General features: G+C 39.5%; 2 protein-coding genes across 2 annotated transcripts in view; one reads left to right on the forward strand and one right to left on the reverse strand.

Moving 5' to 3' along the window:
• The window catches only part of golga3 (golgin A3), a 17,510-nt gene extending 13,267 nt beyond the window's left edge, over positions 1-4,243 (reverse strand). Inside the window, 6 exon segments of the mRNA XM_086076897.1 lie at positions 134-242; positions 363-1,078; positions 1,690-1,802; positions 2,088-2,360; positions 3,046-3,286; positions 4,174-4,243. Coding sequence (XP_085933023.1) covers positions 134-242; positions 363-1,078; positions 1,690-1,802; positions 2,088-2,360; positions 3,046-3,166 — 1,332 coding nt within the window. The 5' untranslated portion in view covers positions 3,167-3,286; positions 4,174-4,243.
• Positions 4,244-5,551: 1,308 nt separating this feature from the next.
• LOC147174170 (uncharacterized) overlaps positions 5,552-12,500 on the forward strand; it is a 33,991-nt gene continuing 27,042 nt past the window's right edge. The window contains exon 1 of the mRNA XM_086076331.1: positions 5,552-5,689. Coding sequence (XP_085932457.1) covers positions 5,609-5,689 — 81 coding nt within the window. The 5' untranslated portion in view covers positions 5,552-5,608. The remainder of the gene's footprint in view (positions 5,690-12,500) is intronic.

Raw genomic sequence — 12,500 nt, forward strand, 5'->3', positions numbered from 1 at the left:
GGTGAGTAGGACAATATTCTAAGAATTTACACTGTATTTCCAAATGTCTGTCTATATAAGTATATATTTGAGATGACTATTTTTGCCATAATGTTGTGGCTGATTAGCGTACATGTGAATGATTCATACTAACCTGGTTGGCCTCAGATGACAAGGATTCCAGTTGGCCTTCTAGTCTCATTTTTTCTTTCAGCACCTGAAGCATTTCATCATGGCCCATTACCGAACTCTCCAAAGAGACACTGAACAATGCAAACATTTGTGTTACAATAGTTATTTGACAGATCAAAAAGGTAAAACCACATGTTGAGATTACCATAAAAGAATGAACGTACTTCATCAATGCTCGACATAAAAAATACCTGCTGGAGAAGCTGTCTCTGCGGCTGCGTGTTTCTACAGAGCCTTCTTGCTCCAACTCCAGAAGGTGCTGCTCATCACTGGCCGCTTGCAAGACTTCATGCAGGGAGGGAAATTGACCCATGGCCTCTGGAGCGATCACCCGTCCCTCAACCGTGTAGTTCCCCGGCTGCCGGTCCATGGCAGCAGAGAGCATGCTGTTGGTTCCTTTGGTAGACACGCTGCTGTAGGATGAGCTGTCACTATCATTGCCATCATTTCCAGGTCTTGCTCCTGATTCACCGCCATCAACCTCGGGGACACTTTCCCCGACCTGGAGCAACACACCAGATCGCCCTTCTCCCTCACAGGTGCCTGATTGTGACATCACGCTGACCTCGGATACAGTGGATACTGAGCTGATAGTGGACTGGATGGAGCCCATGGTGTTGTCTGCAGTCTTTATTCCATCTCCTGCCTCGCCTCCACCATCATTCTCTGGAGATTTGTAGTCAGCCAAGGAGTGGATCTTGCTAGTGCGGGAAGATCTGGATTTCTTCTCCTTGGTGGGGGGAATTCCTAAGCTCCCCAGTTTAGGACCACGTGGCACACTAGTCCTCAGGAAGGAATACTCCTTGGTCATGGCGACTGTATTGGCCCTGGGAAGAGCCTCAGGATGCAGCATTAACTCTGGATCCAATGTACTGAATGGTCTGTTTTTCGGTGTGCTGCGGTGAGACTAAAACAAAGAAATTTGGTGGTTACTCTTATAATATGGAAACGTTCAAGTTGCTGAGCCTGCTGTACACCACCAATCAGCTGAAAATGTGAAAAGCAATACCTCAAAAATTGCCCGAGTTAAACTTTATAAATGAGGTGTCAAAAGATTATTTGAAATCACATTAATTACATCTTGATTAATCATAATTAATCACTTAATTTAAAAAAACTCAAATTTAAAGAGCACCTGTTATGTGTTCATTTTTTCTACATTTAATGTTATGCGGACGTCTTCAACATGTTTTAATCCGCTGCACACTCTCATCCTTCTCTTTTTCTAAACAGTTAGTTAATTACTTGCATGGTTATGTTCATTGCTCAAGCACAATCTGTGCTACCTTGGACGTAGCCATCCGCTGTCAAGCTAAAGGATCATCTGTGGTCAGAATTAATAGTGTGCTTAATCTGCATTAATACATGATACATTTGATTTATTTTGCGATTAATCAATGAGTCAACACTAACTTTGACAGCACTACTTCAAATCCATGTAATGATATTGCTTATGTGTAGTGTGTTCTCTTGAAAAACACACAGCTGAAAGATGATTAAATATATCTTTTCACTCACCCTCTCCTTATGTCTTTGCACTCTGTACTGTTTCAGCTGCTCTTCCAGGCGCCTGCGAGCCTCCAGACGAATCTTCTCCTCATTTTCCATCTCCAACGAAGGCTGCTGGTTGGCTAAAGAGCAAAGGCATTCATCCGAAAGGAAACATTTACAGCTGTCTGAAATGTTCTGAATATTATGAAATTTAATGCAACCATTAAAAAATAATCCTGGAAAATATGCCATTACACCTTTTAATCAACCCTACAAAAGTTGGGGGAAAAGTAATTTGATTGACTCCATCTACCCAGAGAACAAGCACATTAGAAGTAAAGAATGTGAGTTTAGTGAATAACGTTGCAATGTAAAGCGGGGATACACAAACAGAAGCGGCATTCACGCAACAAATGTATGCTTACACAAATCTGTCTCCTGCATAGGCATACTGAGTCTGAGCGACTGCAATGCATCACCCGTGTGACCCGTGACAGCAACAGTCTGCTCAGGTTCAAGCATGATGGGTGGATTAGCAGTCACACCTGGGGAAACCTCCTGCGTTTGGGAGTTGACTGGGAAGCTGTTGCTCTGTGGAAAGGCTGTTGGAGACGGGGACCCATTAACATGGGAGCTCCCAGCAGCAGCAGCAATGTCTTTTTTGTCTCCATTTGGCATCACATTCGAGCTGATGGGACCTGAAATGAACGAGTCCCAAGGAATGTGACAGTGAGTCATAGTCTGTATTGTGGACTAGAATGCAAAGTGAATGTGATTCTGTTGGAAAACTGGCTGAGCAACTATGACAACACTCAGCAGCACAAGCTAATCCGCCCCCTGGTTAGAACGTCTTAAAGCTCTGTTGCACTGCTAATTATATCATATATAATAGATAATAATCTAGTGCCACAACCATGCTGCTGAAGCATCATGTGTATTTGGATACCAGTTTTAAATGATGATAACAGGTCATTATAATCCAAGCTAATCGGGGAGCGATGGGGGGTTTGGCTGTGTGTTATGCACTCAATGTGGGGCCGTGGGCTGAATTCGCCCTCTGTGACTCATGGTGTAAATCCTAACGGTTGTCTCTGTCTATGTGCCGTGCAACGGACTGTGGACCAATCCATCGTCCAGTCTTTCAATGGATGGATATTATGGACTCTGGACATACTTCAATGTTAAAGGACACTTGACTGGTTGGTAGTCTCAAACATCCATGAGCTGGCTATTCCACTTTCAAGGTATGCATGTTTTTCCCCTATTACAATGGTCTTTAAACAACAGCAAGAATTTTGGTTTGGTTGTGAGCATGTGGTGTAATGTGAACATATAAAACAAAGCAAACGAATCATATTCCACCGCAAAAGCATCAGCACTCACCATTTTGAATCCCATGGGTTGTGCTTAGATTGCCATCAAGCTCTTGTTGCGTCAAGTGTTGCTCATTTTCAGCCTCTTGGAATTTCAAAGTGCTGCGATCTTGATCAGCATTGATCTCCATTTGAACAGTGTATTAATTTTTAAGGTCCATTGCCTATACACGATCCCTCTGGGTCCTCATCTGGCAGCAACACAATACCTGAAAGTAGGTGCTTTTCAAGTCCCAAGAAGTACCACGGTACTGAAAAGACAAATTACTGAGTGAAACAAATGTATTAATAACACTTTGGGAAAGGCTCAATGTTACATACCAAACATTGCTCATATTTCATTAAAAAAATGAAATAAAGTAATAATAATATTTCATCTAAAATGTCAGCGAGTTACGGCTAATAAGGATTTATAGTTAAGCAGATTGCGTTGTGTTAACTTTTAATTTAATAATTGGCAATTGTAATATATTTAAAATTTTACGTATAATAAAAACAAACAAACAAACAAACAAACGTACAAACAAACAAACAAAAGTTCTAAGTTAAATACATTGTGTAACGGATTAAAGCAAGTAGACATCATTATTCTTGGTAAATTGTCACCGATCGACCAACAAGCGACTCAGCCGTCAGGAATGTATGAAACAGATGCCTCAATAACAGTACTAACAGTAATTGTAAAATAAATAAACAAGATGGTTGCATTATCGATGTAAAACAAAACCTAATCTTTCCGAACTGCACTAATTGGCAAACATTGGTTTGTTAACACAATAAAGATGAAGCTATCAACAGAAAACAACAACAAAGTCACATGCAAGCGCACTGCATGAAATCTACGAAAAATGCAATTAACAAAGACGCAGTGCGTAATTGGTAGCCATAAATAGCTGGTGGTTCTTGCCAAAAAAGCTAGCTATATACAGTAAGGTTGTGTCGGGGGAGCTGTCAAGCAGCTAACATCGAAGTTGCTAACTCGGTCGCTAGAAGTCATAGCCCGTGTTTAGATTACATTTTTAAATCGTCACATAAATTTTACAGTCAAAGCGTTTCGTCTAGCATGATTTAAACATCTACGGACTGACTATAAAATGACAAATTCAATAAATACATTAAAATCATAATGAACGCTCACCTAACCAGCTTCGCCTTTTACTACGTGGCTGTTTGCGTTCCGCCCCTTAATAGGTCCGACTGGAAACAGTGAACCCAAACACAAGTATCGGACATAAGTGATGTATAACTCTATATAATGTACAGTATTCGCAAAAAAAAAAGATGAATAATTAAAAATAAATAAATTGGAATACGTAATATATTAATTAATATAATAACTAGATTATGGAAACGTGGCCTTTATGATATTGCTCTGCTGGCTCATCTTTATGCTGTCTAAAAGCCAAAATCATGCTCAAACACATGCATGTGGTTCCAGGACAAAGTAAACTCCAACTATCCATCCATCCATCCATCCATCCATCCCCTTAACCACTTGTCCTCATAAGGGTCACGGGGGGCGCTGGAGCAGTAGGCGGGGTGCCCCCTGAACTGGTTGCACAAAGTAAACTCATCCCCCAAAATGTTATTAATAAATATGTAAATCACTAAGTAACCCCACCAGTAAACCCACTTACTTTGGTCAAACAGTAATCCAATGCACTGAACGCAACAACAAAATAAAAATAAAAATAAAATAAAGGTGTGGGTGGAAGAAGAAACGCAAAACAATAGTAGCCTAAGAATAAACAAACAAACTAACTAAATAATTAAAAAATAAAAATACAAATAAATAAATAAATAAAGTCAACAATTTAAATTTTCATACAGTGTTGGCTGTTGGTGTGTTTATAGGGATATAAGTAAATTACATAAGATGTTCACCGCACCAGTTGACCGCATTTCTGACTTTTGAATGATTTTGAAATGTGCCAATATGTTCAGTTATGTACGTTGGCACCATCTAGCGGTATTTCCCCAAATTGACAGTACAATAGCAGCTATTTACTGCAATACAAAGTAGGCTATAACGTTTCTACTATATAATTATTTTTGGCACGATATATGCTAATTTTACACATTGTCTTTCTGACTGCGTGCTTTTATCTCATGCGCACAAAGGGGAGCCTTTTATAGGCTTATAGTGACCATACCACCAAAATAATTTTTTTCTTTCTTCTTTTTTTTGTAAAAAGTTTATGTAAGTTCGTGAGTGCTTACACCGGCAGAACTCTTCATTCAAATATACTTTACAACGAAACACAATTCCATACAATATAGCCATTAAGTACTGAGGTGCTGAAATCTCTCATCATGCTTTCATACTGTAGAATGTTGATAGAACATTAAATCTCAAATAAGACACACTGTGTAAATAGCAATATAATTACAATTGTGCATGTTCTAAATTGTATTGTTAAGTGGTCAAGCCATATTTTAGTAGTAGGGGGGTCTGCTCCTGTGTTGGCGTCATGAACGATGGAAGCGCGCTCCCGACACTTCAGGTGAATGAGGGAAGAGGAGCGGGACACGGTTCACTGTCCGTCGCATTAAGTAGAAACAATTGGAGAAAAATGACTATCATTTCGTCGCTTGGGGCGCATGTTTTCGTGACAGTTTATCTACTCTTCCTGATGAGATGCGTTGCACAGAAAGTAAGTATTGTCCCTTCAAAACGTATTGTCAAATTTGATCTCTTTGCATTAGTTGATAGTGGCGTGGCACCGAGAAGGCATTAACTTCGTTCGTAAGTCTTTATATTGAACATTTGTTTGCGCCTTGGGACAATAACTAGTCATAATCTACCCCAAACAAATAGTATTGAAGGAAGCCCAGCGAGCACATTTCAACTGTGCAGGGCGCAGGCGGTCATGAAGTTCACGTTGAATTGAGAAACTACACAGGAACACGCCTTGCTCTTTTGGTTGTTTTTGTGTGTAGTGCATTTTAAATAACTTACACGTTTAGTCTTCACAAGATGCGAGTCCATCCTTTTATGATTGCTTCATAATTCTTTGCAAATTAGTGTCAGTGCCAAGCATGGTTGGAATTCGAATCCTTCCGCACCATACTAATTAAATCTTGCAAATCTCTGTCAAAATTGCCCCAAAAAAACTTCATAGATTTGTGTTGCATATCAACTCAGTGGCATGTGACTATTGCTTTATTTTGCTCTTCCATATTTGAGCAGGGTGAATCCAAAGTTGTAATTGCTGAAATGAAAACTGCAATATGAGCAGTTTAATATTGTGTACACCTCAGATGGGGACAAATTCCAAGGCTTTGCATATGAAAAAGATTAGCGTCTGATCAACAAGTGTAAACAGCCAGGGCTTGTCTCTGGGTCACGTTTGTCACTCAGTCAGTTGTCATTTAAGTTGCAAATGTTAGTTTGACTCGGAATGTCAAACTTTCTGTTAGGCTAACGCAATGAAGTGCAAATTTACAGTTGCTTGAGTCACAAATATGGGTTTGTCCCACTCAGTTGCTTAGCTTATTAATGCTATTCCTTAACTAAAAATAAGTATTATCCCAAGTGTGCTTGTAACCACGATGCCAGACTGTTAAAGCTTTATATAGTCAATCTCCTTTTTCTTTTCACGGGAACATGGCAATTCATTTGTGCGCTGATTCTGTCTTTGTGGAAATTGAAGTCACTTGAATTGGTATGGCAAAAGATTCTGAACGCTCTGGTTGTCTTGAAAATGTGAATTAAGTACTCAGGTTTAAACTGTTCATTTTGTTGTTTTTAGCGTGATTATCTGAAAACTAACTTATTTAAAACCAAAAAGGGATTGGTAAGGCCTGGGTAGACAAAGAACTGAGTAGATTTGGATGGGGATCTGGCTAAAAATGTGAGATTAAAATTTTTAGCATATTCCTTGATTTGTCACTAAATACATGAGTCTTAATGATGAGATGTAAACATTTGGAGGAGGTAGCCTCTGTTTGCACAATGGAGTCGAGTTTGCTTCAAAATTAGGCCAAAATTGGTCAAATTTAGCTTTATGCGTCTAACGATCTAATGTTTCCATGTTTACCGGTGTCAACATGCCAAAGCATAAGCCTTGGCAGAGATTCTCAGTGGGCTTCCATCTGTCAAGAGTCGTCCTTTCCGCTGATGGACAATGGCGGCTCAGCAGCAGTTTTAGTTCCTGTATGCATAGGGCTCTCACTATCTTTGCAATTATCTGCCTGAGGGGGCATGCTAAATGATGGCTTTGTCCTCCGCTCCCCTTTTGTATTAAGTTGATTTTTAGAACAGCATAAACAAGCTCTGGGTGTATTATTAAAGAAACAGTAGCCATTGTCATTTTATTTCAGGGATGTACAGAGAGTGAAGTTTATGCTGCCTTGCAGTGGTTTTCAGAATGCTTGATTTGAAAGTGAGGTGGATATTATGGTTCAGATAAGATGGTTTGTCATATTATTTTCTCAATGCATGGTGAAGTGGTCCTGGAAAGGCTATAGGACACTGAGTTGATAGCTTGTGTCACGTAGACAATAGTCGGAATTTAGTGGCAGACTTTCTTCTTTTTTTTTACCCAGGTCATTGTGAGTGCATCATATAAATCTGGTTGGTGAATACAAGTTCAATGTTAGTGTTCCTCTGGGCAGCAAATCTACTGACAAGGCCAAAGCCAAGCTTGAGTGGATGCTACTAACAAGTGTATCCAGAGTCTGATGGATTCCTCTTTGCCACAGAGCTTCATTGTTCAGAAACTATCAAAGACACATCAATGAGCCAAAGCGTTGTACTGGGTGACATGCTCCTTCATTTCCATGAACACACATTCCCTAGATTGCTTTGACCGAAGCCCACATACAAATATTCATTGGAGCATGAAATATATTTTAATCAACTACTGAAATGGACCCCCAAAAGTTGACATTATTTAAGCCCCACTTCCCAATTATGAGCTACAACTGTTTGATTCCTCCCTCTTAGATTAGCATCTAATGCAATATCGAATAGACAAAAAGAAGAAAAAGAGCAAGAAACGGATTGACATGTGGAAGGCTTGGGAGACTTTTTATTTTTAATTTTTAAACATGCACAACTAGCTCCCATCCTGTCCTGTAGATGGTGACAGTGTGCATTAATGCAGATTTTTAAAACAATTCACATTTATGTAAATCTCTGAATCAGCACCAAAATGGTTTCTTTTTTGGACTCTGCCTCTTTCCTTTGTGAAGTTTTGTGGAAACCAGTAAAGTCTTTTATGAGTTATATTATTAGCAAACATAAAGAGACAGGTGAAAACAATAACCTTGCATCCTGCCTTCTCAGCCTACTATATATTGTATGTCTGCCAACTAGTGGTGAATGGTGGTATATACAGTCGTGCTCATAAGTGTAAATACCACTATAGTGTAACTTCACTTGAACAGCTAGCATTTTAGCATAATACAGTAGTTTTCTGTGCGTTTAAGAGCTTAGACCAGCTACCGAGGAATAAGACAAATGTATTACGTTTTGGAAGATTGAAGGCTTCAAACTGAAGACACCTCGAGAGGAAACAGTTGAAAACGATATGACATTAAATTCTGATTTATGTTCTCATCAATTTCAGTTAAAGCAGATGAATCATTTGTTAGATAATAAGCGTCAAGATGGATTTTAAAGGGACCGTGTGTAGAAAGTGTTCCAGGGCTCTAAATGAACACCCGCCAATCCGCCAAATGCGGGTTAAAATTCATTTTGGAGGGTGGTCATAAATATTTACTAGTCAATTTGGCTGGTTGCAAGTTTCAAGGCTCAAAGTAAGCTTACGAGAGGTAATTCCGGAAAACTAGCTCTGAAAATGCCATTTGCGCTCAGTTAGAGGCACTGTTGTTGTCGGACCTCGTCACAATAAAAGTGTTTTGACAGCTGAAATCAGTAGTGACCTTTATGCTGGAACTCACTCAGGTTTGACACCTTTGACAAGAGTGACATTAATCAAAATAACAGTAGAGAGGAGCGATTTGTTGACAATTCTGTTCCACCAAGAACCATTAACATTGCAACGCCACAAGCACCATATGACAGCGATAAAGAAAAGATAGTCATAGCGACACACTCGCCTAGCGTAATTAATAGCGCCAACAATTGTGTTTCTCTTGTTTCACGAGTGCTAAACATGTGAAAAGTGTTGCAGTCTTGGCAAATCGAGTTGAGGTCTGTTGGGAGCACTGAACGAATTAAGGTGAGAAACGGTGCACAGTTATATAACATTTGTATGTGAATGATGCAAGCCTCTAGATGGGCAGTTTTCTGACATAAATCAATCATTAAACATGTCTTTAAATGTGTAGAATTATGAACTGAAGATATATCACCATACTCTCTTAATTGAAAGTGTACAAAAGTATGTTGAGTTGGAGAAGTTTTGAAATGCTCACGCCATCGGAAAAAAAGAGCAGGCTTTTCACAGACCGTATGCTTGTGGGAGGAAGTCAATTGACTTTCCTATCAATTTCAGAATCAGTGTATTTTTTTAATACAACATAACATGCTGCGATAGACATTCTGTTGTTACTTGATGTTTAGGGACTTCAAAACGAGAAGGAAGAAAAACGGGGAAAATTTTCACTGGGAAAAAAAAATTGGCTGGTGGAAATTGTGTTTGGCTAGTAACTTTAGAGAGTCACAGCCACGTGGCAGGTCATCAAAAAAAGTTTATTTAGAGCCCTGGTGCTATCTATTGGTGAACCAATAGACCCTAATTTCAAAGTACATGCATTTTGAAGCACGCACACTACAGTGCCTCATAGAGACCACACTTAGCAAGCCTCTACCACCAATTAATACGTTCGCGAAGTTCTTCTCCTTTGGGTATACGTAGCAGAAAGATGGCGGCAAAACATGTCAGCTTCCTGTAAGGCGTGGCGCGACCTAAGTAATATAATTAGCAATTACTCGACCTACGATTATAATTTTTTTTAAATGTATGTTGATGTGATAGAACTTATTTTTTTTGCATATAATTGAAAATAATAGTGGGGTTTAAAAGTAAATGAATGAACATTGAAAATAAAATCAAAAAATTCTGCACACTGTCCTTTTTAAGGTTCTTTTTCTTATCAAAATCACATTATTTAAAGGTGTCAAATAATTCAAAAGCAGTGCTCTAAATTGCACAACTTATTGGCCCTGCGCTGAGCCGAGTTTAAATGGAGACTTTTTTTTGCAGAGATGGGGAAAACCAGGTCAAGAACGCAAAAACTCTGCCAGAGTTTGGCTTTAGCCACAGGTGCTTCTTTGTAAATACCTCGTTAACCTGCCGGTTGAGTACAAGCACCTGTAGCTAAAGCCAAACTGTGGCAGGGTTTTTACTTTCGGGACCAGGATTTCCCATCTCTGCTTTTTTTGACATTCCGATTCAAACTGAAGTCCTCTCTTCACCAGGGTTGGGGAATCCAGGTCCAGAAAGTAAAACATTTTTTGATTGGCTTTGGCCACATGTGGTTCTACGCAGGTAAACGAGCTTGTCTTCACCTGTTGAGTAGAGTAAAGCCAAACTGTTTCAGGGTCTTTACTTTCTGGACCTGCATGTCACATGTAAGCAGGTGATCCGAGATCTTCAGTTAAAATTGTGTTGAGTTGTGACATGCGCAGATCAATGTAAACATCACATGATTTATCAAGACTGTGTTCTGTTCATTCATCTATTTAGTATAGTAGTCACGATTGTTTTAACAAATATTCGAAACAATGCAACATTTGACGGCTCTGCGTTTTGCTATAAGTTTTGCGTTTCAATGTGTTTGTTTGAGGCACAAAATGCTAATTTTGCCTTGCTAGCTGTGAGGCAAAATCACTTATTTCGAGTCTTTATTTATATACAGTACGTGACAAGTGTCCTTTTCATGTTAACTAATTAGGAATTTCTCAATTCCTAGTTTTAGTGTTTATAATATATATGACTGTAGTGTAGTTCCAATATTCTCAATTTTTTTTTGAAATTTTCAGAAGCTGGTCCGTCATTATTTGTGTATACGCATGGTCTGAAGCTGTTCTAAATTTGTTCCCAGAATACACACAAATTCAAGTCTGATGATATCGACGAATCACACATTTGTTGTTCACAAAATGGTGCGTACGCACGGTAATTGAGGCCCATTGTCTTTCGACTCTGCTTAATGGGAGAGTACAAGCACCAGTATGGCCCTATTGGGGAGAGATTTTCATTGGAGGTGTTGTTAGAAGAGGAATTATCATACTGTAGATACAGTAGTTCATATTCAGACGTCTGGAAACTGCTTTTAACCAGTGTGTGGATGATAACTACTCTCCGCAGGGTTCCGCTGGCTCATTTTAACGGGCACCCCAGCGGCTGAAGCTCCTTCTAGAGAAAATGTTAATAGGTTTTGCACCCCATAGATTGAGGGGAAAGCCTGAATCTGCCTGTTTTCTCACCCGCTCACTCATTCACATATGTGTGGAAAGTCCACAGCTGTAATCATTTTCAACCGTCCACTCAAAGGATACAAGTAACATCCAATATAGACAGAATGGCCCTGGAAATAAAATGCTGCTCAAACATGACTGTACTGAAAGAAGCCTTTCATAAGTCTGCCGCGATGCCCACGGTGATAAAAAAAATATGCTGAGTCGGCACCCAAGTGGACAACGAGGACAACCCTGGCAATGCCAGTGCTTAATTTGCTTGTTTGTATACTTTGAGCTTGACGTGCATCCACTGACAGACGCTCACCGGGGAGGCATTCACATCACAGTTGAGGTGTGTGTGTGTGTTAAAAAGTGGGTTCGTGCATCAGTGCTTACCACAGCTGTAAGAATTGATGTAAAAAAAAAAAAACTACATTTGAATTTAGGTAAGGGTACAAATGACTGGTGTGCTATGTTGTCCTAAGCCCTCACTGAAGAATATGTTATATGTGTGATTGATGTTGTGAACGGACGGCTGCTGCTGAAGCGCTAGCCTGTGAAGCAGTGCCACTTTTCTCCTCCACTAAACAGGCCTGGTGAGGATTCCTGCCCCCTTTTGAGAGGCCCGCCAGCCTGTTTATGAGCCAGATGAGTGTGTGTGGTTCAGCAGAAGCCAGCTCATGTTGCAAAGTTTTCACAGCAGTGTCGTCAGCTTGGGTGGTTTAAAAAAAAAAAAATCCCTTTTGCAGCCAAACAGTAGACTGTCAGATTGCAGACGTGTGGCTTAATCCTATTAAGTCAGAGGTCCTATACTGTATAGCTATAGTTTTTTTGTGTGTCCTTAGAATTATGCCAACACTTTTTTAATGCCATGCTATACGTTCAATACAAAAAAAATAAAAAATCCCCAAACATGCTTTAATTTGTATCAATAAATACATGGTCCTTTTATACGATTCATCACTGATCAAAACATTTTTTTCTCATGCTTTTAATATGTACTGATGCAAATAAACAATACAACCTGTCAAGCTCCCTGCACAGCAACAAGTGTGATGTTTCACTTCACAAGTCAAGTCATTTCACATAAT

This window comes from Leptonotus elevatus, chromosome 5 (genome assembly GCF_054856555.1).
Source record: "Leptonotus elevatus isolate MCC_2025b chromosome 5, RoL_Lele_1.0, whole genome shotgun sequence".
Lineage (NCBI taxonomy): Eukaryota > Metazoa > Chordata > Actinopteri > Syngnathiformes > Syngnathidae > Leptonotus > Leptonotus elevatus.